This window comes from Schistosoma mansoni, chromosome 4 (genome assembly GCF_000237925.1).
Source record: "Schistosoma mansoni strain Puerto Rico chromosome 4, complete genome".
In the NCBI taxonomy this organism is placed as follows: domain Eukaryota; kingdom Metazoa; phylum Platyhelminthes; class Trematoda; order Strigeidida; family Schistosomatidae; genus Schistosoma; species Schistosoma mansoni.
In genome coordinates this window covers 1,306,658-1,331,986 of record NC_031498.1, presented here as the reverse complement: position 1 = coordinate 1,331,986, position 25,329 = coordinate 1,306,658, and the positions used below count along the sequence as shown (strand labels likewise).

At 36.7% G+C, this 25,329-nt stretch overlaps 1 protein-coding gene and 1 non-coding gene across 2 annotated transcripts in view; both read left to right on the top strand.

The window, feature by feature from the left end:
* Positions 1-24,321, top strand: part of Smp_172540 (hypothetical protein) — a gene marked incomplete at both ends in the record, with an annotated part of 36,698 nt that extends 12,377 nt beyond the window's left edge. Inside the window, 11 exons of the mRNA XM_018796501.1 lie at positions 829-901; positions 1,947-1,988; positions 2,972-3,197; positions 5,684-5,755; positions 7,067-7,164; positions 10,103-10,269; positions 11,773-11,838; positions 15,495-15,922; positions 19,139-19,289; positions 22,034-22,512; positions 24,015-24,321. Coding sequence (XP_018651636.1) covers positions 829-901; positions 1,947-1,988; positions 2,972-3,197; positions 5,684-5,755; positions 7,067-7,164; positions 10,103-10,269; positions 11,773-11,838; positions 15,495-15,922; positions 19,139-19,289; positions 22,034-22,512; positions 24,015-24,321 — 2,109 coding nt within the window. The remainder of the gene's footprint in view (positions 1-828; positions 902-1,946; positions 1,989-2,971; positions 3,198-5,683; positions 5,756-7,066; positions 7,165-10,102; positions 10,270-11,772; positions 11,839-15,494; positions 15,923-19,138; positions 19,290-22,033; positions 22,513-24,014) is intronic.
* On the top strand, positions 5,859-5,925 carry Smp_tRNA_00111_Gln_TTG.1.1. Its single transcript has one exon. It is a non-coding gene (tRNA).
* Positions 24,322-25,329: the final 1,008 nt, after the last annotated feature.

The following is a 25,329-nucleotide window of genomic DNA, read 5'->3' as shown; positions in this document are numbered from 1 at the left end:
AAGTAATAAATATGGGATTTCGTTGTGAACTAGGTGATCTCCAGTGCTGCTTGTTGTATAACGAGGGTTTTCACTCCTTGCTTCCTTATACCGTGGAAGGATACTCCTTCATAAAGTACTTGAAAAGGATACTGGGTTATGGTTGGTATGTATTCATCTCAAGATTGTAATTATGGAGCCCAAGGAGCAACTACTTTTGACCAGACACAGACGGGCTTTGGTTCAGTCTTTTTTAAATATATGAGCTGCGTAATTTTAAGGCTTGACAGCGTCTGACGGAAATCAATGAGGTAGGGTGAAGTGTACTATTTTCAAGGCCGACTTCTTAATACTCCTTCTGTTGTAAGAAGGCCGCATCGGCGAAGATGTTAGTTGTCTGATGGAAAAATGTACTATCGTCATACATCAATGCAGTAGGCAATACAACTTTGCCCTCGAACCATAAGTTCATCGCTATTGGTCTCACCGCTTTTCAACCGACTTGATCGGCATGGTAGTACACAAAGAAACTAGTGTTCTAGCCGTTATAGCTCAATGGGATTGTCATAATATACGTATCCTGTAGCCATGTTAGAGTAACGACTACGGTCAAGATATTTAACGTTGAACTTCATATACAGATGTCATCTAAAAATAACTGACATTCCATTATTCACTAGTCAGTTATAATTGAAGATTATTCATTGTATCTCCTCAATCCCAAGTTGAAACATATTTCTTACTAGATTTTAGCTTATTACCGCAGGTTCAATAGATAGAGTAAAAGTAATGTTTTCACTATCTCAACTCTATGCAATAATAATTTCTTTTACCCATGCTATTCTACAGATTACGGGTGCCACTTATGTTGAAATTGTCAAAGACGATGTACAACTTCGAACAATGTGGACATGGATAAAATGTAAGCTTAGTTTAGTTTATTATCGAATGCCAACGAACTTATAAGTGACCCTTAAAACGACATTAAGACATTCTCAGTTCTATTCAGCCAGTCAGAAACAGCAAATATAAATGAATGATTTTATGATACAATATGAAAGAATTTATAATGTTCAGTTTGCTTATACATGACCATACATGACTTTTCTGAGTTGTCTACGGTCCTTAATCCTTAAGGTTTCGGGGGTTTAAATAAGGATATATGTTTAGTCAGTTTATTGTTAACCTATATCTCGTAACCCTAACTTTTAGTAATAAATACCGTCTTTATCAATAAAATTAACAATCCTATGGGCTGAGATTATTGACAGCCTGAGCCATGTTGGCAGATGCAGACTACCTGGTTGGGGTCCGTGTGACTATCGTAACCAATGGTTGGAGACTCTGTGTGACATGGCTCAGAATCGATCACAATGGCGTAGGTGTATACACTCTTTATCTTCCCTTAAACCTTGAGACTAAAATTGCTTCATATCTCTCTTCCTTCCTATACTATATCCTTATATACAACCTTTCTTTATATACTACTACCACTAAATTAACTAGTTCTATGAATCCGGTGTTGATCTTGTTGTGCTAACGAGGTATGGCAACTTGGACCGATGCATATATGTGCCTGGTCCTACGTTGTAGCTGACTGACTGACTGACAACTTTTTCAGTGTTCGATAAGTGTGTTATATCTCGCACTTTCGATCATGTTTCTATCTATTTTGTGAATGAGTTGTGTATATTGAGTTTTTGTTCTCCTGAAATTTTTTTATCTCAAGTATCGGGAAATATCCATATCTGTCTACTATGAATAAGTCAATATGGTACAACTTAATGTATTGGATAATAGAACATAAATAGAAAGTTTGGGGTTAAAGTGAACTCTCATATTAATATATATATATATGATTGTAAATCTGGTCAGATCTATACGATATTGAAGTGTTTGTTTGCATTATTTGTCGTTCAATATGTTTCTCTCAGAGACTTTTCTACTTTCTGTTTATTTTTTTCTAGACATTAATGATTATATGGATGATCCGTTGATTCGACGTCATTGTAAGTTATTTCCTTCGCTTCGTCATATATTTCATGTTTAGTGGAAGTTGCAAATCAAATTTATGGATTGACTTGTTAATTTTAGTTAGATATTGTCCGTTATTTTTATTACAATGCTGGAACGATGTGATTGATCAAGTCTAAATTAAAGCCGATTTGAATCTATATTTTCCAAATTAAATGGATACATTGCTTTCTTCAAGAAGTTCTCGTTTTTATATATAGTTGAAATCATGAGTCAATTGAAGCTAGACCACTATGGAAAACCTGGAAGCACTGGACGGCCGTTTCGTCCTATTGTGGAACTCCTCAGCAGTTCGCATCCACGATCCCGCTCGTTCTCGTTTTGTTCGTATTTCTCAATTCAGTTTTTCTACAAAAACGCATTAGTAATCAAGCTAGTTACAAAAGATTCTGAGATACTTAGACTTCGTGTATTCTTGGTTAAAACTTTCGGTGTACGAAGAATCTGGTTTAAGAATTGAAATAAAACTTTCAAAGATGTCTTATGTCAATCTGGTTTCAAATATTTTTTATGTTAGTGTACGTTGCCTATGTTCATTTCTACAGAGTACTGGATCGTACGCTTTACTTTCGTTTTTTCATTTACTAAGGAAACGTTTCTTCTAATTATCAGTGGAATGACTGATTAGCTAACATATTCGGCTTTATTCCACTTAGTAATAAGTCTGGACGGCACTCCACTTATTTTGATTTAGGAAACCGAATAAACTTCATACTTGATGTGTGATCCAAAGTTATGTACATGAATCCGCACCTAGTAAATAAGTTAATAACAGGAACAACACAAACTATTCAATACATTATTAGTGTTATGTTTCTTTGTGATAATTGTCAGTTGTATACCATCTGGTTTATAAGTTAGTTAGTATCAGTTCACTACTAAGCTTAACGTATTAGTACTGTTTCAAAAAACAGTTTCCATAAAATTTTTGGCTTCTGTTGTTGTTTTTTTATTCCAGTGGATGTAGATTCATCACAGTCAAACTATACATCAAATCAGAGAAATGGTACTGATAGTATTCCTTCAAAACGTCGTGTACCTTTCAGAGGTTCAGGTGTGATTTCACTTTTATGCGACAATTCATCATCATCTGGTACTAAATTAACTAGTGAAGTTTTAATGAATGTTGAATGGCAGGGAATAGATGTGAAATTACCTTTTTCGCGATATCGGAGTCCCGAACGGTATTATGGATAAAAATACACATGTGTTTTTGTGCTTTCCTTCTTAAAACTAGTCTCTTAATGACTTTAGTAAATTGAGTTGATTTATGGAAACATTTTGTTGTAATTTTTATGTTCGTTAGTATGAGAGTTTCATTGAGATTGTTGAATATCATTGATATGACCAACATTAAAAACAAAGAAACATTAGGTAAATGTATCATCCTGGTATAGGATTCCTCGTAGTTGCATATACACGATCTTTTTGCGAGTCAAGCCCGCAGATCTCATAGTGAGCACTTAACTTCTAGACTACTTAGCAAGCATTCAGTGGTTTACATATCTAATTTTAATCAATTCGCGATGTTTTATAACCATCTTTCATTGTTTTCAGTGGGTTACTGCCTCATTTTCGACACGGTTGAACTGTACAAGTTGCAGCTTCTCATTACGAGTCCGGGAATTTCCGCTCGAAACTAGTCACCAATGATCGGTTACTCACTGAAGACAAAGGAAGATAGTTGTTCAATATCGCAAATTGATTGAAGCTAGACTTGTAAATCGTTGGATCTCGAGAAAGTGATATAAAGGTTAGGTGCCCGCTGCGAAACCCTGAAGATTCTGGGTTCAGTCGCTGTTGGTGTCGTTGATTCTTACGACTGAGAAGTCACATATTGTTCTTTTTGAACGATATACTTTTTGTCCAGTTTTTACTGTCATTCACACTGTTCAAGTGATATTCTTTCGATTTTCATCTTGTTTATTTCTCATTATTTTTTACTCAAATCTTGATAACTTGGGACCGATGGATATTTATGTCAGTTTCGACATTGTTAATAACTAAATGATTCCGTATGAGTGTTTCGTGGTGTTGGTCATATTCGGAAACTCAGAAGTAATAGTCAAACCAAACAGTTATTAGTATATAACTACAAAAGCATGCAACTTCAAAATTGTACTGAATCATGTGATAAAAATTCATGACACCGTAGACGGAGGACATTAAGAGAAGTGGAATAGTGTCATTCATAGCTCAGTAAAACGTAATTAAAAGAGTCAAGTTAACTAAACACATTTTTTTACGATTCAGGAGAAAAAATTAAATTGGGTATAACTGCATCGTTGGGATTAGCTGTAGGATATGCCATTACAAGTGCTTAATCAATGATTCTTATCAATTCAATAAACTTGATACCATGCACTCAGTCTTACTTTCTGTATAAATTAAGCACAGATTTGTTTACCCTGTTCTGAACTATTACTATTTGTATACCCCAGTAATATGATCAACTTAAGTAAGTGATAGTGGGTTTTATAACCAGTCAGCGTTTTAGACTGACTGAAAAGACATGTTAAGAAGTCAAGTGTTCGGAAAACCTATATCTGAAAGAAGAGGAAACAAAATTTACCTTCGAATAAGGTAACTGAGACAATGAAAGCTTCAATTTTTCCATCCCCATATCTACTCTTTATTTTCCCACGAACAGTCTGAATAAGAAATGAAAATCGTGACCCAGATGTTCAGTCTGGTTGAAGATATTATAGCTTGAAGCCAGGGCAAGCAGATGTTCTTAATAAGTTGTTTCCAGAGATCTTTAAGGACAGCAGTCAAGTTTTAATAGTTAGACTGATTGAGGTCTGGTAGGTGGATGTAATCTCGTAAAACTAGTCACTCACTAATTGTGTCAGTTTATAAAAAGAACGAACACTCTCTCGTGACAAGTACATAAAAACTAATCTAACTAGTAATGTCTAAAATACCACTATCCATAGTCACCTGATGATTGGTTGGAACTCATAATAACCAAACGCATGAAAGTCTGACTGATTTCAGATATGGACATCTATATGTAGATCAAATACGTACTCTTCATCAGATTTCGAAACATCAATATACTTATCATTACCATGGTTTGACTTGATAATTTTGAATAAATTGAGCATTGGATAGATTGTTATAAATAAATAATATATTTGTAATATCCCAATTAGTAGAAAAATTAAGTTTTCTGACGTTTTGTGACTCAGTGTTAGCCACTTCTTCAGAGAATAAATAACCTAATCAACATTAATCAAAGAAGTGGCTTACACTGAGTCACGAAACGTCAGGAAATCTAATTTTTCTACTCACTGGAATATTACAAATACATTGTTTGTTTATATAAATATATACACAATACAACTTGTACCGATGCACAGTTGTTCTAGGTCTCACGTTGATGCTGACTGCCTAGACTCAAGTGCGCAACCTACAGATTGAAGTTATATGTTTAAACTGACAAAACTATCTCATTTCATGATAAGCGCAGATTTGTACCACGTACGCACGACGTTCTTCATTGAATTTATTTGTCCGAGATTCAATTGGGTTACGTAATATATCCTTTGCGTTTTTATCATTTCAATGTAAAAGTTGTTTCTAATAGACATCAATCTTTTTGTCTCTTAATACTCTTTCTTTCAGTTTGCGTATTCTTGAAATTCCTATTCGATCTTCTTTTTTATAGATCACGTGTTTTACGTTTTTGTATGTGGCCACTTGATGATACAGACGTTGTTCAGCGTCCTGTATTCGAAAGGTTAGTCTCCCAACGATTTATTTTCGAATAAATGTAAATCAAACAAACAATACTAAATTAATTTAAACTTCATCCCATCGCCCAAGCAAGTGGCTATCAGGACTCAGTAGCTGAGTAGATAACGCGATGGCGTTTGAAGCGAAAGGTACTGGGTTCGAGTCCCAGAGTGAACATTAACTCTGAGATGCAGGTACGTCCAGCTGACGAGTCAGAAATAGGCCGAAACGCGCCTCCTGGATTCCACTGCTAGCCACTATCCATCTTTGCTTACCATGTTTGTGAATTAAGGCTATGTCGAGGCAATACGCACAGTATGCACATATGCCAATTAGAGACTGACCAGTTGCAGTCCTAACACATCGATGGGAAGATTCAAACAAACAATACTAAATGAATTTAATGTAATTAATTACTTCATATTTATCAGTCTAAAAGCGCGTAAGCAAGTTAAATAGCTTATTTCGAATAAATCTGCTCTAATGTTCACTGTCGAAAAGTGTGTTTCAGAATCTTAACTTAGTTCATAACTAACTTTCCAGTTATAGTGAAATAAAATTTCAGCATCTCATAATTTTTAGTGCGTTTATCTATCATCACTTAGTTGATGAATGTATTCTTTATAATTAAAGAGATCAGAATGAGATGAATCAACATGAGGTATCAATCTTGAATTTACCTAAGTTTCAATAACCTGATTAGTCAATGTCTAGAATTTCGCGTTTTTCGGTATTTTAAAATATTCATATTTTAATAAATACTCTACTATAAGTTAGACATATAGGTCATCAGACGACAGTTCAGTGGTCTAAAAGCCATGCCATCTCTGCAATACCTAAAGACCTGGGTTCGATCTCCGATAAGGTCGTGGATAAACACTGGGTTCTGGTGTTCATTGGTTGTCTAACTAAGGTCAGCCCGTGTTATAAACCATGAAAATTTCCATTAAACGTTTACATTTAACAATATTCTGACCCAGGACGGGCGTTTTTTCCTATCTGGGGGGATCTTTAGCTGAATTTATATGCAACTCAGTGTGTATGCTCACACTCAGACTCGAATCCAGTACAGTTCGCTTCGAACACCACTAAATTCAGATAGTCAAAAGTTATGCATAGAGCTTTTTTATTTCCCCATAAACATCGGAAAAATACAAAGTTTTACAAATATTCTACTTGTATAGTTTATGAGTATTTTTTTATTTCAGCAGAGTTTCATTGCTTCAGACAATTCGTAATCATATTGTTGCATATTTTTTTGTTGGTGATTAATTTGTTTTTCGCTTTGATTTTCACAATCGTTTTTTACTTTCAGTTTATGCTCTGAAGGACAATATGAACGAGCAGCTGCAATGGCTTTAATTAATTTGAAATTTGATTGGGCGTTAAGTTTTCTAAATCGAGCTTCATCAGGTAAATTTCAACCTGCTATTTTAGTTTATAACATATAAACTATTTCGTTAGTTTAAACATTATCATAAACCTTTGTGACTGTTAATACTCTGTAGGTATTTCAATAGTTCATAGTTGAGTTTCTTTTGGATAATAAACTGCTGTAGAGGATCATCGTTTTTTGTTTTCTTTTAAATGTATCATACGAAATAAATTTCGCTTGATTGACAGTTTTGCATTCTACAACTTCAACGCACTAACTTTCTCCTCAAATTAAAAGATCGAATCTAAACAGGTACTGTGTGTGTGTACGTACGAAGGATATTTACAAATTCACTCCAGTAATATTGTACACCGCCACGAAGATTTTCATGAACCTGAATTTCAATAAATTCTTTTTTGACAGAATCTAAAATGATAATTAGATAACATGTTACACCGGGTAATATTAATGAAAAATATCTTGGCTTCAATAATAACAAACACATTTATCATGTTTTGTTGAAATCATGAACCGATTAAGATTAGATAACCATTGGAAATCTGGAAGCACTAGATGACCGTTCCGTTCTAGTATGAGACTTCTAAAGAGTGCGAATCCACGATCCCACATCCAAGAATAGGACCCAGGACCTTCAGTCTCACTCGCGAACGCTCAAATTCTAAACTACATTTCTCGTATATTGGATCGCCTAAGTTAGGGGCGGCCAAACCAAAACGTGGTATCAGTACTTGAAGTCACTAACTTCTAGTCTAAGCCATTTCAGATGCAGACTACCTGGTTGGGGTCCGTGTGACTATCGTAACCAATGGTTGGAGACTCTGTGTGACATGGCTCAGAATCGATCACAATGGCGTAGGTGTATACACTCTTTATCTTCCCTTAAACCTTAAGATTAAAATTGCTTCGTAACGTTCTTCCTTCCTATACTATATCCTTATATACAACCTTTCTTTATATACTACTACCACTAAATTAACTAGTTCTATGAATCCGGTGTTGATCTTGTTGTGCTAACGAGGTATGGCAACTTGGACCGATGCATATATGTGCCTGGTCCTACGTTGTAGCTGACTGACTGACTGAATCGCCTAAATAAAGTACGCTTCCAAATTAAGAAATGACAATGACATGTATGAACGCCAAACAGACTTCAGATTGTCTGGTTTCTTCTTGTTAAGAATTGTTAGTTTTTTGGAAAAAAGATAATCGCAACAACATTTTTCCAATTCATATTTCCTCAATGGCCCCCAAATGCCTTGGTACGGCCGAGAGTAGGGAGAGTCCGCTCTCCCTCTCGAAATGCTCTCACATGGCCAGTGAATATATAGCCTCTACCAGGGAAGTCCTACTCACTGCCTTCTCGTGGCACCGGTGTTGTTTACGAAATTGAGAGGACGAAAAGCGAATGTCTGGCGCTTTAACCGGGTTGGTGGACAAGGCGAGTTCACCTAGGGGAGTTGGAAAACCCTGATTCCAAACCAATGGTGCACATGGGCTCCAGTATCCTGAGGGAACAAATGGCGTACGAATCAATCGTTGATCACCGGCTACCATGGGACTGCATCTCCTCACGATGCTCCACTGCCTTGTGGATCAGATCTTTCGGTCAAAGGCTCCGGGTGTGGTCGCCTAGGAAAACCACCTGCTTTAATTTGGGCACCTGGGCAGTATCACAGCCCTCAAGCAAATCGAATGAGATTTGTGCGGCGCATATTTATCTGGTGCTTCCTTGTACCAATATTTATGTGTTTAAATAAATAAATAATAAATAAATAATTTCCTCAATGACTTTCGATGCTACTTGACTGGTTATTCTCATCACTAGTTCGCTAATATTGTTGTGTCCCAAAATCATTGTTGATTGTTATATATACAGAGTTGTTCCATTACAAGTTTGAATTCTTGAATAGCAATTTTCCTGTCCTAACTCTTTCTTGTCTCCGATTGGGTTTAGGATTATTGTTTAGTTGTTGTGAACCAGTCGCACTGCCTATCGAGTTCGTATTAGAAGAATCGTAATCTTTCGTCATTAGAAATAACTGTAGTTTGTCTTAAAACTTAACAATGTCACTGAATTTTGGTATTCAGAGAAATACAAACAACTAAATTCAAATTTGTTTAGTTATTGACTTAACACATAGGGTGATATTTGTCCGTTTAACAAACCGCAAAATGGCTTTTCTAGAAACACTCCTCAATCATGTAAGAAAGTTTTGTTCGAAAGTACTTGTGAAGGTATTGACCATAGTTAAAAGTCGTCTGAGAGCGATACTGGTTATTCACAGCTTATTAACTAGTATTGAAAGTGGAACTTAAGGGAACGGTATGGTTCACAGTCAATAGAGTACTTGTTTCTCTACAATGTGGATTCAAGAGTATGGATAGTGTTAGAAAGATTGATTTTGTACTAATGACTGCACTGAAATGAGCATATCAGTCGCCAATATAGTTTCTTTATACAAAAAATAGCTACTTGAGAAAGTCTTAAGTTTTATCATGCGGTCTAACTGGACTTGGTTTTCTTTTATGTTTGCGGAATATGGTGACTACCATACAAGTCTTCCATGTATACAAATAACTTAAAGAAAGTTTACAAATGATTGCATCATAGTTAGTAAGGGTTTGAGTTGTCTCTTTGATCTTCAAGATTGAGTTTTGATCAGTCTTAGTGGCTATCTTGATTCACTAGCTCAGTGGATAACGCTTTGGGCTGTGAAAGTAAAAGAGACTAGGTTCAAGTCTCAATGTATATATCAACACAGTATTGTGTTGGTATATTCAACCGATGTGTCCGAAATAGGATTCATCTACTATAAATACACTTGGAACAGATTTTTTCACTATAACTTAACATATCTCTATGATGATAGTCTGTTCACTTTAGTCCTTGTTTTGCCTTGCTCGTACAATAATATGTGCTAACTTCTTTTTTTTGTCGGCCGACCAATAATAAAGATGCTGATATTGACCTAGTCGCATTGGCTTTAGCTGGTTACACTGATACAAGAAATGAATTATGGCGAACTACATGTGCCAATTTAATAAAACACTTGCAAAACCCTTACCTACGTGTTATGTTTGTATTCTTAAGTCGACAAGGTGGTGATTTTCAATCAATATTGGTATGTTTTTCTTTTGGGACATTTCTTTCGCCATTCTTTGTGGTCATCATTTTTTTGTAGTCTGTAGTTCTAGTGTCTGGTCTGTGTTTTTAGAGGGACATCTGTAACCTAATGATGTTATACCTTTGATTTCGTTTTTATGACGTTCTGTCATTCCAGAGTACGAGATCAGGTAATAGACAGTTACAGCCTCCAGATACAATTGTATTTCATATGTATAACACAAAATCGTAGATATTTTGCCGTATTACGCTTACTATCTTATAATTTATGTCATGAACGATAAGAACCATTAGCTACTATTATTACCATTATTATTTTATGTCTTGAACTCTCGTTTATATGAATAGGGTAATACTTGTCAGACATCCTCACTATATTACTAGAACTGTTCTTTCTGGATATGTCTTCTATCCGAACTCTTGCTATTGACTTGCTGGCCGCTTTTTATATTCCCTGACTACTCCTGCGCTTGAACAATACAGTATAGAAAAGGCGCAATGTGGGGATCAAGCTTTACCTCAGGATTAATTTATAGGTTTATAAATGACCTCTATCTTCTTTACGCTTGTGGAAATAAACCAAATTTGGCAACTGTTGGGGACTTTCATAGAGGCCTAGAAAACACTGGGAACCATTTTACTCAATCAGCGTTGAATAGAATCGTTTTAGAAACACCTAGAAATTGAAGAGTCACACGTTACGTTTCTGATTAGATTTTTATCTATCCTGCTACCATATTTAGTATGTTTCAGAAGCCTAAGGTCGTCTGTAATACTATAAATACCCTTGTTTTTCTCTTCATAAATTAACCTTGAAGGAAAGCGTCCTTTTCGTACTTCTCTCTTTTTCTCTTGTGTTCAAGTTGTGGTCTGAGGTTATTAGAAGCAGCTAGGAAATCAAATCGAGTGTTAAGTTAAAAGACTTATCAGTAACGAACCAAGTTGTTATCCATCCGAAATGTGACACAATCTCTCTGAGAAGTTTCTATGTGACTGCATTTTATCATCCAACTGACGAGTCCCAAATTGGATGGAACGCACATCCTGGGTAATCATCCAATTCTACCTAAAACTCTTGTGACTTAATGGCAATATTGAGTCAATCCTCTTAATTTTACATATATGCCAAAAGAGGCTGGTTAATTACAGTCCTAAACATCAATGGGAAGATCCAAACAATCAATACAAATGAAGCTTGACGATCTAATTAGGTATATTACCAAAATACATGAGTAGTTAAGAATATCATGCACTGATTTGTGTTTGTGATATTTAACTAATACTGTTACTATGTTTGTAACAGAAAATACAACCAGTAGTTTAATTTTTATTGATAATATTTACGAATGATTGATTATCATGTCTATGAACCGTCGTGTAAATATTTACCAATTTAAATGACCTATCATTCTGTATGTATCGCATACGTCTGTCATCAATATATGATGCGTGTTAAGTACGAATCAAAATCAACTTTTTGATTTTTTTTGTTTCTCGATAGAATGACGATGCCTTATGTCTTATTGACCGAGTCGCATGTGCCTGTTTATATCTAAACGATGATGATGTAAGTACAATCTCCATAATGAATGTTACTGTTTTCTTTGTGTTCACTAAAAGAATATCTCAAAGTTATCTCTGTAAATATAAAATGTTGCTTCAGGACTGGTTTGTGTCAACGCCTAAACTAATGCTAGGGAGTGAAATGCTTATGCACATCAATCGCTTCACTTACCTTGAATGTTTCATCAGCCTTGGCTGGTTGGTGTTTTAAGAAATTTTTTCTTGGACTAAAAAAGCTGACTTAATTGTCGTCAGTAGGTGACATGCTCATCTACCTGGTAACGGAGGAGTGTGTATATCGTACAGTAATTTGCCGTGTTTCACTATTTGCCTGTAAAAATACAGAATATTTGACGGTCATTGGTATTTGGTTTTATGTGTCAACGAAGCATTGTTCGAATCTGTTTGGCCCACGGAGTAAGTAGATTAGATAAAGAGAACTAGATAGAGATGGCAAGTCGATGAATAAAGCAGTAAATATTAATTAACTAAAGTGATTGAAATAGGTATTGCGTGTATCCAAACATCGCCTATCTCGATGCACTTTGTCTACTGTTGTAGGTGCAAGTTGGAGAATATATGTAGGCTGTCGAAGAAACATGTCTAAGAAGCCGTTGAATGTTGGACTGAACTTGAACTAATGCACATATGAGGCAGCCTATATGTTTTTTTGTGATTGACTGGTTATTCCATCAGTCAGTCAGTCAGTTACAACGTAGAACTTCGTACGTACGTACATCAGTTCGAGTTGCCATACCACATTAGCACAGAGATGAAGTTGTCAATTCAAATCCCATATTGGTAGAAGTAGTAAGAGTATAAGCATTATGTGAAAGATAAGGGATTGAAGATGTTATTGAAGGAGTATAATCCAGTGAAATAAATTTGGAAAGGGAAAAAGGATACGGACATGAAGAATTCAGAAGATTAGAATTTGGTAGAACACAAAGAGTGGATGCACCTTCGCCATTGCAAACGATTTTGAGCCATGTCATTCAAGGTCTCTAACCATCGGTTGCTATCATCTCGCGAATCCCAACCAGGTAGTCTACACCTACCAACATGGCTCAGTCAAATTGTCAGTGACTTCATGGATTTGTGCCACGTTTTGGTCTGGCCGCCCCTAGCTTTCTTCCAACCTACTCCTACACCATAAAGCATTGCACGTCGGGGCAGTCGGTGGTTGGGCATACGTAACACGTGTCCCAGCCATCTCAACTGATGAAGTTTCACCACTTCATCAATCGATTTGCCATCCTTACCTAGTACCCGTTTCCTAACATCTGCATTACTTACCCGGTGGTCCCAGGATATACGAGCAATGCTTCGAAGACACCTATGATCGAATACTAGTAGCCTACGAATATCCTCTACTCTTATCGGCCATGTTTCGCTGCCATAAAGTAGGACGGACCGAAATGCTGCATAGTAAACCCGTCCTTTTGTTGCTAGACGGACATCTCGCCTACGCCATAAATGACGCAAGTTGGCGAAAGCTAGACGAGCCTTCTGTATCCGTGCTGAGATTTCGTCACACACCAGACCACAAGGGCTGATGAGACTCCCAAGATAAGTGAAGCTGTCAACACGCTCAACTACTTCACTCCCTATCATTAGTTCAGGTGTCGATGCAACCCAATCCTGAAGTAACATTTTGCACTTTGAGGGAGAGAATCGCATCCCGAACATGCCTGCATTGTTGCTTATGGTGGTCAGAAGACTCTGCATTTTGTCAGCGTCTTCACTGAATAAAACTATGTCGTCGGCGTATTCTAAGTCAACAAGTGAATCTCCCGGTAAAAGTTCAACTCCAGGAGATTGAGATAATGAAAGTGATATCTCTAAAAGTATGTCAACGACAAAGTTAAACAAGAATGGGGAGAGTGGACAGCCCTGACGAACACCAATTGAGGTAACCAATTCTGATGACAGTTCGCCATAGGCTCTAACTCGACCAGTTGTGTTCGAGTAGAGAGCCTTTATGAGGTTAATGTACTTCTTTGGTACTCCTTTCACTGACAAACACTGCCATAGAACCTCACGATCAACGGAGTCAAATGCCGCCTTAAGGTCAAGAAATACTACTATTGTGGGACGTCTGAATGTATGTCTATGTTCTAGGACCTGACGTAGAGTGAATATCTGGTCTATGCAACCACGTCCAGGTCGAAAACCAGCCTGGTTTTCTCTAGTCTGCTCTTCGCGAGCTTTGGTTAGGCGCCTTAGTATTATTGAAGCTAATATTTTAGACACTATATTAGTCAAACTGATTCCTCTGTGATTGTCACAGGAAGACTTTTGTCCTTTTTTATAGACTGGCGCGGTCAGTGATTGGGACCAGTCAGATGGAATTACGTCCAGTTCCCAGATTCTATTTAAGACCTCAGTCAATCTCGTTGCTAGTACTGGACCACCATCCTTAAAAATCTCAGGGGTAAACCTGTCAGGGCCTGCAGCTCTCCCTCGCTTTAGATTTCCTACAGCTTTTTCAACCTCGTAGAGAGTTGGAGGACTTACCTCAATTTGCCATTCAGGACGACTGGGGATCGTGGGTAACTGAAGTGTGGCTGAAGGCCAGTTGAACTGATCTCTAAAGTGTTCTGCCCATCGATTCAATCTCCTGGATTGAGAATGAATGATATACCCATCTTTGTCTGAGATAGTTTCACTAATAGTTGGGTTCCTAATACCGGTTTCTTTAATAAGTCTGAATAGCTGTCTGCTGTTACCTATTGCCGCTGCCTTTTCCATCTCTCTTGCTTTCGCTACCCACCACTGTTCACGATCATTGAGTAGGCTTCTTATTAGCCTTCGCTTAAGCTGACTCCGCTCTTCGTTATTCCATATTTTATATCTGTCCAATACCTTAATTATTGTTCCATCGCTAGGTTAATGTTGATTAACAACATAATTTGCAAATTTCCTATCATAGCTTACCTGTCGATTCATCAAAAGCTTTAACATGCAGTTAGGATAGCATTTATTTATTTTCACTGTTGATTAAATAAGCCGTATAAGTAAGAAACCCCTTATGTATACATTTTTCGAATAATCATCTTTTAGTTCTTTATATCAATAGAATTCGATTAACACTAAATGGTAACTTGGCATACTTAACATTGGTCACTACTTAGTGATAAACTAATTGTAAATACATCTCAGTCCTACAGGAGGTTAGTCGCCGCATGAATAGCTTAGCGAAAACGTTTCTGACTGTGAAACTGAGTGAAAGGGTATCGAATCCATCTGGGATAATTAGTTCCTAAAAAATCACAAGTATACCTTTCTGACGAGTGCCAAATGGTACGAAACGTAGGTCGAGAGTATATAATTATCTACTTCCAACCAGACTACTTATCATCTCAGTTTATAACATCCGATGTCAAGTCACCTTGATTAGTGGCCAGGCCGTAACTTGGTCGATAGAATTTGGTCCACATTAAGAAGGACTTGGTGTATATGACATTGATCGCTACACTTTTAAGCCATGAATACGTCTTATATCTATGTTTGCCTCAAGTCAAAAAGTTGAACATATTTTGACCTGATTGTGATAAAGCTTTTACATATAAAAATTATCATGCTTTTCACTTTTCGCTCCAATTTATTGATATCACTTTCTACTTTTAATCTTTCATTCATGAACATGAACACACCTAGCTTCTTGTCTTCTTACGTTCAACTTGTAATTCTATGGTTCAACGTGGACAGTTAGAGTCGATTCTACTAACTGGTCTTTGTTCAAATGATTTTATTAACCTAATACAAAACTATGTTGACACAACTGGTGATGTTCAATCAGCCGCAATTGTTGGTTTACACGCTTGTCAGTTATCGTTAAATGATAACTATTCAATGGTAAACAACGACAAACGAACTGATACGAACGATAATAATAATCTGAATAATTCACGTCATTTACAAATTGTGTTAAATGGTGCACGGTCATCAACTGTTGATAAGAAATTATCTACACCTGTAGGAGGAGGATATGTAGGCCGTGGTTATTTGTCTGGCTCAAGTATTGGTGTTCAACAACCTATGGTTATTAAACTTGGTGGACTTAAAATAGCTAATTGGGTTCAATGGTAAGTGTCGTGTTATGAGAAACGCTGAGAAAAATATGAATAACACTGTTTGCTACTCACTCAATGGTTTTGTGTCATTCTGTAATAATAATAATTTAATTTGTAGTGATTTGGATTATCCCAAAATGAACATCAACTCTGGGATGCAAATACATCCAGCTGACGAGTTCTAAATGGTACGAAATGTGCACTCTAGATTCCGCTGCTAGCCAATTTTCATCTATTCTATATAATATTTGTAATAGTAATGATCGTTCGTTTTCAACGTTACTACTTGTTTAGAATTTAAACCATAAAAAATGTTTTGTTTTGATTTCAATTTTCGTAGATTATTACTGTGAACAAGTTATTTTACAACTTTTCACAAATTTCAGTTTTGTTTTGAAGTAACTGGAATACACTTTTAATAGGTCTCATCACCTAATGCCCTGGTACGGCCAGCCGTGGGAAGGGACCGCTCTCCCTCTCCAACGCAACACACATCAATGGTGTAAGATTCTAAAGTCCTAGCTAAGGAAGCCTGTTGTCCTATTTGGCACAATGTTCGGACATTAAAAGTTCCTACATGTAGTTTAGAGCGTGGTTTCAGGCGACCAGGAGTAACGTTCCGTGTAGTTGAATCGTTTGCCCTAGCGGCGCGAGGTGATAAAAGGACGTGGGAAGGGTTAGTCGTGGAGATAAGAGAGTTATTAGGAGGTGTAGGAGGGATTTGAAAGTGACCAACTTGGTCTCGTGTGCAGTTACGGGTATGAGGGCTAATATCACTTCCCGGCTGCCCACACCGTGGAAGGGTATTTCTTGAGGGACCTGAAAAAGAAGTTGGATTAGTGTTGGTCTTAACGACCTGTGAGCGTGACCACAGTGCCCAAGGGACAACTGCTTGAGGCCGGTCACGCACGGCCTTTTTGTGGGGGATTTTTGACGTGTTAGCTCCGTTCTTCAAAGGACCTTACCGCCGGAGATGGAAATCCGTGGGATAAGGCGAGGTGTGCATTTTTAGGGTCGACCTTTTCTAACCCCACCCCTCCTTGTGAGAAGGCAGCATCGCTGTCATGCTGGTTGTCTGGAGGAAACACCTTACTGCTGTCACACCTCTGTACAGTCGGCAGTACGACTTCGCCTTCGGACCATGGGATTGCTGCTTTTAGTCTTACCGCTCTTCAACTGACCTGTCTGGCATGGTAGGACCTTGAGGAACGATTGTTCCAGCCAGCATAAGAGTTGCAAAACCCCGATTCCAAACCACTGGTGCATATGGGTCCGAGGGTCCTGATGGAACGAATGGCGTATGAACCTATTGTTGGTCACCGGCTACCATGGGACTGAATCTCCTAACGTTGCTTCACTGTCTTGTGGGTCGGACCTTTAGGTCGAAGGCACGGGGTGTATCCTCCCAAGAAAACCACCTACTTCGGTTTAAGCACGCGGGCAATGTTTCAGTCCTCACATAAATCGAACGACGAAATGTGGCGCATATATATTTGGTGCCTTCTTTTACCAATATTTATGTGTTCAAAGAAATAAATAAATTCTGTTTTTTTTCATATTACCTCTCATCTTCTTAAAACAAAATTAATTCAATCAATATCTTACAAATAAATTGTAACAGTATTTATTTAAACAACCAAGACATCATATTATGAGATAGGGGAGTTGGAAAACCCCGATTCCAAACCAATGGTGCACATGGGCTCCAGTATCCTGAGGGAACAAATGGCGAAAGAATCAATCGTTGGTCACCGACTACCATGAGACTGCATCTCCTTACGATGTTCCACTACCTTGTGGATTAGACCTTTAGGTCAAAGGTTCCGGGTGTGGCCCTCTAAGAAAACCACCTGCTTCGGTTTGGGCACCTGGGCAGTATCACAGCCCTCACACAAATCAAATGAGATTTGTATGGCGCATATGTATCTGGTTCCCCTTTGTACCAATATTTATATGTTTAAATTAATTAATTAAGAGATACAAGACTACAGTAGTCTTTTTTTTCTACTTCAAATGTTACACTAAATAATGTTAGTAAATGAATGAAGTCTTATACATATATATTCCTCAGTATATTCATCGACCAACAGCTGATGCTAAAATTTTGTTTTCCGCATTTTCACTATGAAATTTAAATTATTTATTATTCTATTTTAATTAATGTAAATACGATCAAGTTGTGATAAGTATAATCTTGTACGGAAAGTATATTTTGTCTTCAGTGTCCATTGACTATTCCTTATTCTCACTGTGTTTTCATTCTATATATTACTTGCATCATGACAGCATCAGAAAATCAGTCAGGAGTTTATAACACAGTTGTCACTTTAGATGACATCAACTATTATTTATTGATTAGAAATGTTTTATAGCAGTTATTATGGTTCTAAATTAGTTGAACTGTTTATGTTTACTGTTCTCGCTCTCTCTCTATGATTGTGTTGCAATTAAAAGCCAACTTGGGGTGTTAACAATAACCATCGTCGTTAAGACGAGTATTTATCGCCAAATGGTTTTCTATTTTTTCCTTTAGTCAATCAAACAAGATCATATGAATAAAATGTGAAATCATTAAATAGGAAGAATATATTTGTAAAATCTTAGCGAATGAATTTAAAGTAAACCCAACGTTTCGCCTGGTGATCTGGTCCAAGCTTTTTCAAAGGAAATATTTCCTTAATGTCTTACATCAGCTTGGCGCCCAAATACTGTGAAACTATTCGCTCTAATGTAGACAAAAGTTCTTATAAAATGTGAAATCATTCATTTTATTCTAAATACTTATTTGTTACCATCCTATAATTTTTAATCAAAGCTTAAATGAAATCAACCTGTAAAATAAAAAAAGACCTACTAATCCAAATGAACCATAGTAGTTAGCTTACTATGAACTTAATTCAAGATGTTTCTGAAATTCCAGTGAGAAATCGTAAATAATGGAGTTTAGCTATATTGGGAGTGAAACACTTGCCAACGGTTGTTCTGTTTCAGTGTTCGCTGTGAGCGCTCACTGCCGGAAAGTCCCATGTTGGCATGAATCAGCTGTACAGTGCTCCCCCTTCTCTTCATTGGTAACCCATCTCAAATCAATCTGTGATAAATACAACCTACAAAGCTTAACTATTAACTAATTGTCTCATACCTTTTTATTTGCGTACAGTGATTTTTTGTTAGTTACTCAATATATTTCTACTTATCTGATTATTTTTCATGATTTTCTCACCTTAGCTACCGTGACCTATTAGATCAGTGGCAAATGTGGTTTTATCGAGCTGACTTTGATATCACTTATAAATCACGTCTCCTATCCGATTATTTATATCCTCCCAGCACTTCTCGGACCCAAATGTCTAGTTCATTGTTAACATCATCAAAGAGTGTTGAAGCGGATATACCTACTACTAGTACTATTTCTGGTACCAGTAGTACTAATACTATTACTACTACTAATAGTACTGTTACTACTGTTTCTACAAGCAACACCAATTCTTCATCATATGGTAGTAAAGTTCGAAATTTCGGATTCATCGCTGGCGCTAATCAAGTACGTTTCATAGTTCATCTGCTCATTTTATGCTTTTGATAATTGTCTTTGCATTGATATATATATATATATATATAATGTTTAATTTAATATTGGTACAAAAGGGCACCAGATATATATGCGCCACACAAATCTCATTTGATTTGTGTGAGGGCTGTAATACTGCCCAGGTGCCCAAATTAAAGCAGGTGGTTTTCCTAGGCGACCACACCCGGAGCCTTTGACCGAAAGATCTGATCCACAAGGCAGTGGAGCATCGTAAGGAGATGCAGTCCCATGGTAGCCGGTGACCAACAATTGATTCATTCGCCATTTGTTCCATCAGGATACCATCGGTTTGGAATGAGGGTTTTCCAACTCCCCTAGGTGGACTTTCCGTGTCCACCAACCCGGTTAAAGCTCCGGACATTCGCTTTTCGTCCTTTCAATTTCGTAAACAACAGTAATGTCATGAGAAGGCAGTGATTGGGACTTCCCTGGAAGAGGCTATATACGCGTGGCCATGTAAGAGCATTTCGTGAGGGAGAGCTGACTTTTCCCACTCTCGACCGTACCAGGGCATTTGGGGGCATATATATATATATATATATATATAGCATTTCTTCTTATCCAACTGCTAATAAAACCTACAATATTTTAGTTTCGAAACTGTGAATTTCGAAACTGTGAATGAAGTTTAAGTAGATAAACATAAACCTGGTCAAACGTGTTAGAGGTAAACACTTAAGTTTAACAAATTCTAAATAAACCCCAAGAACACTGATTAAACAAAATGGTTGCACTTTTTTTATCACGTTGTTATGAAAGTAACAAACTATCTTATATCTTGGATTAGCTTGTTCTATAATTCACAATAGACTGATCATTGAGTGGTATAGTAAACCATATAATGTTTATTTGATCCTTCTTAACGATGATCATATTCTGTTGACCATATTGCAGTGTTGTTGTCTTCATTATTTTAAGTAATTCGAAATTTTATGCACTATATTTTAATATTAGATGGTTGGGTATAGTCGGCAAGATTCCCTGCTCAATCTAGGTTTCTTGACAATTGGCACTGTTCATTAAAGGATATGTTTTCATTTTGTAATTTATAAACGGGATAAGGTCAATCATCGGTTCTCTGAGTTACGTTTGAAAGAAATAAGTAATTTATACGATATTTGCACTAAACTCGTCCCTTACTAATTTAATAGACAAATTTACAATCTGACAAAATGAAGTCTATTGAGATTATTTATATTTAAACTAAGCACTAAAGCTGTTATAGAAAGAGTGAAGGCTACAGTTCTAAAGATTCGGATATGTTACGTAAGTGAGAAATTTGTTATCCTGGACAGATACCAACTCGAAATACGTACAAGGTAATTAACAACATCTTCAAAGGCACCGAGTTTACTAGAAAGTACGAGTGAGAAAAGAAAATACCTTTATTGTATATATTAGTCAGAAGAACAAATTAAACGAATTTAAAAACTTAGTTTACAAATTGTCAGTATGTAAATGTAGTTGCGTAGAGACTATTCAAAGGAGCAAAAACTCACTGCTCTGAACTCTTGCTACACAAAAACCTGGAAAAAAGAAACTCACTTTCTGTTCGTCCTCACAAAATTATCATCCTTGTAACTTAATCAAAAAGTGTGGTTTTCTTGGGGCGCCACTCCCAGAGCCTTTGAACTAAAGGTCTATATCCACAAGGCAGTGAAGCAACGTTAGGAGATTCAGTCCCATGGTAACCGGTGACCAACAATAGGTTCATACGCCATTCGTTCCATCAGGATCCTCGAACCCATGTGCACCATTGGTTTGGAATCAGGGTTTCGCAACTCCTCTAGGTTGATCCTCCATACCCACCAATCCGGTTAAAGTTCCGGACATTCGCTTTTCGTCCTCTCAATTTCGTAAACAACTTATACGGGCTGTTGTTTGACTTTTATTGATGAAGTGTACATTTTCTAACAGTTTAATTATGAATAGTTTTTAATTAGCTTCTAATCTGATTATCTTGTTACTTAATTACAGTAAAGGTTCATAATTATGGTGTTGCTTATAATAGCACTCAAAACAGGTAAAATTCAAATGAACTGCGTAACCTGACTAATAGGAATCATCGACTACTAAGTCAGTCAGTCATATGCGTCTTAGAACCTGTCACATATGTGTTTCAATTCAAGCTACTACACCACACCAAAACAGTGAGATACCAGATTTGTAATATTGGTATTAAGAAAGATAGAGTGTACGAGGTATGATTTAAGAAAATATTGACTCGTGGAATAAAAAGTAAAAATGAGATGGTTAGTGAATTCAGGACCTTAGGGAAGACAACGAATGAGTACACCTGCAACATTGTGGACAATTCTGAGCTATATCACTCAAAATTTCTAACCATTAGCCTCGATAATCGTGTGGATCATTACCAGGTAATCTACAGTTACCTACATGGCTCGAACCAACGATTACTGACCTCACGGACTCATGCTACCTTCTGGCTTGACCGCCCCTAATTTTCTTGCAACCACTAAGAAATATATTCACATTATCATCTCTGTCTATCTCAATTTTGTTTTCACTAGGCATTTGTTGCTTGCGGTTTTTGTGGATGGCGTTTAGAACCTCAAAATAACAAATTGAACATGTTCAATACAGGTTGTATTAGTGGTGCTGGCAGTGGTGGTAGCAACACTAGTAATACCATGAACAGTCCATCCATGATTGATACACCATGTTCACCAACGGCAACGACAACAACAACAAACTTACAAATGCATGGAGGCGGCGGTAAATTGACAATCTGTCAACATTGTCGTAAACCACTACCTAGATGTTCAATATGTTTGATGCATTTAGGCACATCGATTCCATCAAATGAATACACGTCTGTTAACAATGCTATAAAATCGGCTGAATCAATGTTTCAACAAACAGCATTATCATCAACTGGTAAATTATCTATTGATTTCATGAATGCTATGCAAATCAATACCACTAGTTCATCGATACCCCTGTCAGAGGACAATGCTATAAATAAAAACAATCAAAAAAATCTATATTCGTAAGTAAACGACTTTCTTTTTTCTCTTCTCAAGTTCAATTTTCCCTTCTGATTCATGAGTTTCCGTCTTAAAATACCTACATACTTAAATGTTAATAATTTCGTGGATCGGTTGAAGTTAGATATTAACACCGTTGGATGCCGGCTCAGTGGTCTGAAGGTTAAGCGCTCGCGCGCGAGACTGATAAGTCGAATCTCGCGAGGTAGGATCATAGATGCGTACTGCTGAGGAGTCCCACAGTAGGACAAAACGGCCGTCCAGTGCTTTCAGGTATTCCATGGTGGTCTAGCTTCAATTGACTCATGATCTCAACTATTAAAAATTTTAATTTTAACAAAAAAAGTTACTAAACCATGATCATCCTATTTCTTATAACTCGACTTACATGAGGGAATTCCACTGAAAAGGATTGCTGAAGAATATTCATATTTTAGACTAGTAAGTATTACTTTTTCGACTTTAATTTTGTTTCATACCTTTTTTCTTAATACACAAAGCTCTTATTGTAAATCATCCAGATTAAAATGACATTATTCTTCATATAATGTGAAATTTAGTGTATTTAGCCTAATTATCTGCCCCCAAATGCCCTGGTACGGCCGAAGGTAGGGAGAGACAATTCCTCCTCTCCAAATGCTCTCATATGGCCATGCGTATACAGTCACTGCCAGGGAAGTCCTACTCACTGCCTTCTAGCGGCATTACTATTATTTACGAAATGGAGAGGACGAAAAGCGAATGTCCGGAACTTTAACCGGATTGGTGGGTATGGAGGATCAACCTAGAGGAGTTGCGAAACCCTGATTCCAAACCAATGGTGCACATGGGTTCGAGGATCCTGATGGAACGAATGGCGTATGAACCTATTGTTGGTCACCGGTTACCATGGGACTGAATCTCCTAACGTTGCTTCACTGCCTTGTGGATATAGACCTTTAGTTCAAAGGCTCTTGGAGTGGCACCCCAAGAAAACATGTATTTCTTAAAATCTTCTCTTTTTTTTCATACAGTAACTAGAATTTTTGTGGCAGTAATGATTATTCTGAATTATAATGGTAATGTTGTGTTCTACTGTTCGATTTAGTTACCATATATACTTTCAAATTCACTGTACAAACGAATATTAAGGTTCAACTGTCAAACCGAATTGTGCGATATATAAAGGATGACTATATATATGATTAGCCTTCTGACCTAGACGTAGACTTATATTGAGGCTTTGACCAGGTCCTCAGTTGACTTCCTTCAGCAATGCCTCATTTGTGATTTCGCACATGCTGTTTGACATTGAGATTGTCTGTGAGTCCCCTGGATCCCAAAAAGTATCTTAATTTATCTACACTCGTCCAGTTTAGATTGAAAAGATTTTTACGACAGCATTCTTTGCTCTCATAAATTATTCAACTTCTCGTCCCATCATTTAAGTAACATTTTATTGTATTTTTTTTTAATATTTTGCATTAATGTTTCTATTTAAATTGTATGCTTTCAAAAAAAATAGATCACCTGAAAAATCTTCACCAGTCCCAAACTCCATATATATGGCTGATTGGTTTGTTTGGTGTCAAGCTTGTAGACATGGTGGTCATGCTAGTCATTTGACAGATTGGTTTTATGGAGATTCGTTTGATTTAGGAGATAATGGTTACTCGAAAGAATGTCCAGTCAGTGGATGTCAATGTCATTGCGCTGCGTTGGATGTTAATCAAACACTTTCTCAATTAAATTATTCTCGTTCATCTATAAATAGCCGTAGTCCAGATTCAGAAGAATCTAGCTCACTTGTTGATAACGAACCAATTGGATGATAAATTGAATTTCAGTATAGCACGTAGTCTCTGATTTCTTCAGTATGTCATAGCTTATGGAACTGTTCACAATCACTACCTTGATTATTCACATTTTCTTATATTTTTTATTATTTGCAATGTACATAATGAATTCCTAACTATTTTGAATGTGATAATTTTAAGGAGTTCTTTTTTGAAGTATACCTATATTTTTCTAACTGACATTTAAATTGTCAATACAAATATTTCTTTCCTAGTTGTTTGCATGATCTTTAAGGATAATTTACCTCTCTTCTCAGCTTTGTATTAATCGCAACGTACTAGAATAGGTATTTTTATACATAATTTAGTTTCTTGACGTCTTCCAGAGCGTTTCGTGATATCATGGTACTACATCCCATTATGTGTATCTCGTGATGCCACCTAAAAATTGATTTACTTCGTTTTGTCGATTCTACAGTACTAACACGTGTCAGTGGATTAAAGAATCAACTAATGTTAGCTCTGTGTGTGTGTTATTTTTCATGTAGACCGAAATAGTTGAAGATGAGTGTCTACTTCAATTACTGAGTAATATTAAGGTTTAAATTTGCTGGTCTTCAAGAGTAACTACTATGTAATAATAGATATAGGATGATGGGAAGCATTTAATCCTTACAATTTGTCGTCTTTTATCTGCTGTCCTAAACTATGTACTTTTAAGCTTGGTACTAAAGTAGTCTCATGTTCTGGATTCTGAAAAAGATTAGGTGTCACTATATTCGACTTGATTTAACAGTCGTTCAGTGGTTTTTTAACTGTTGCAGAAACATTTTGTAGTGTGGGAAACTTTTGCTATAGTAAGGGATCGAAATAAGTAAATCACGCAGAGTGGTAGGATAGTATGGTGAGGATATACAAGTGGAATACACAACATGTAAATAGATAAAAGATATACATGTAAATATGAATTGCTCGATTGGCAAAACAAGAAGTATTTTATTTAGATAGGAAGTTCCGCCGTATTTTCAAAAGAAAACAGGTGAC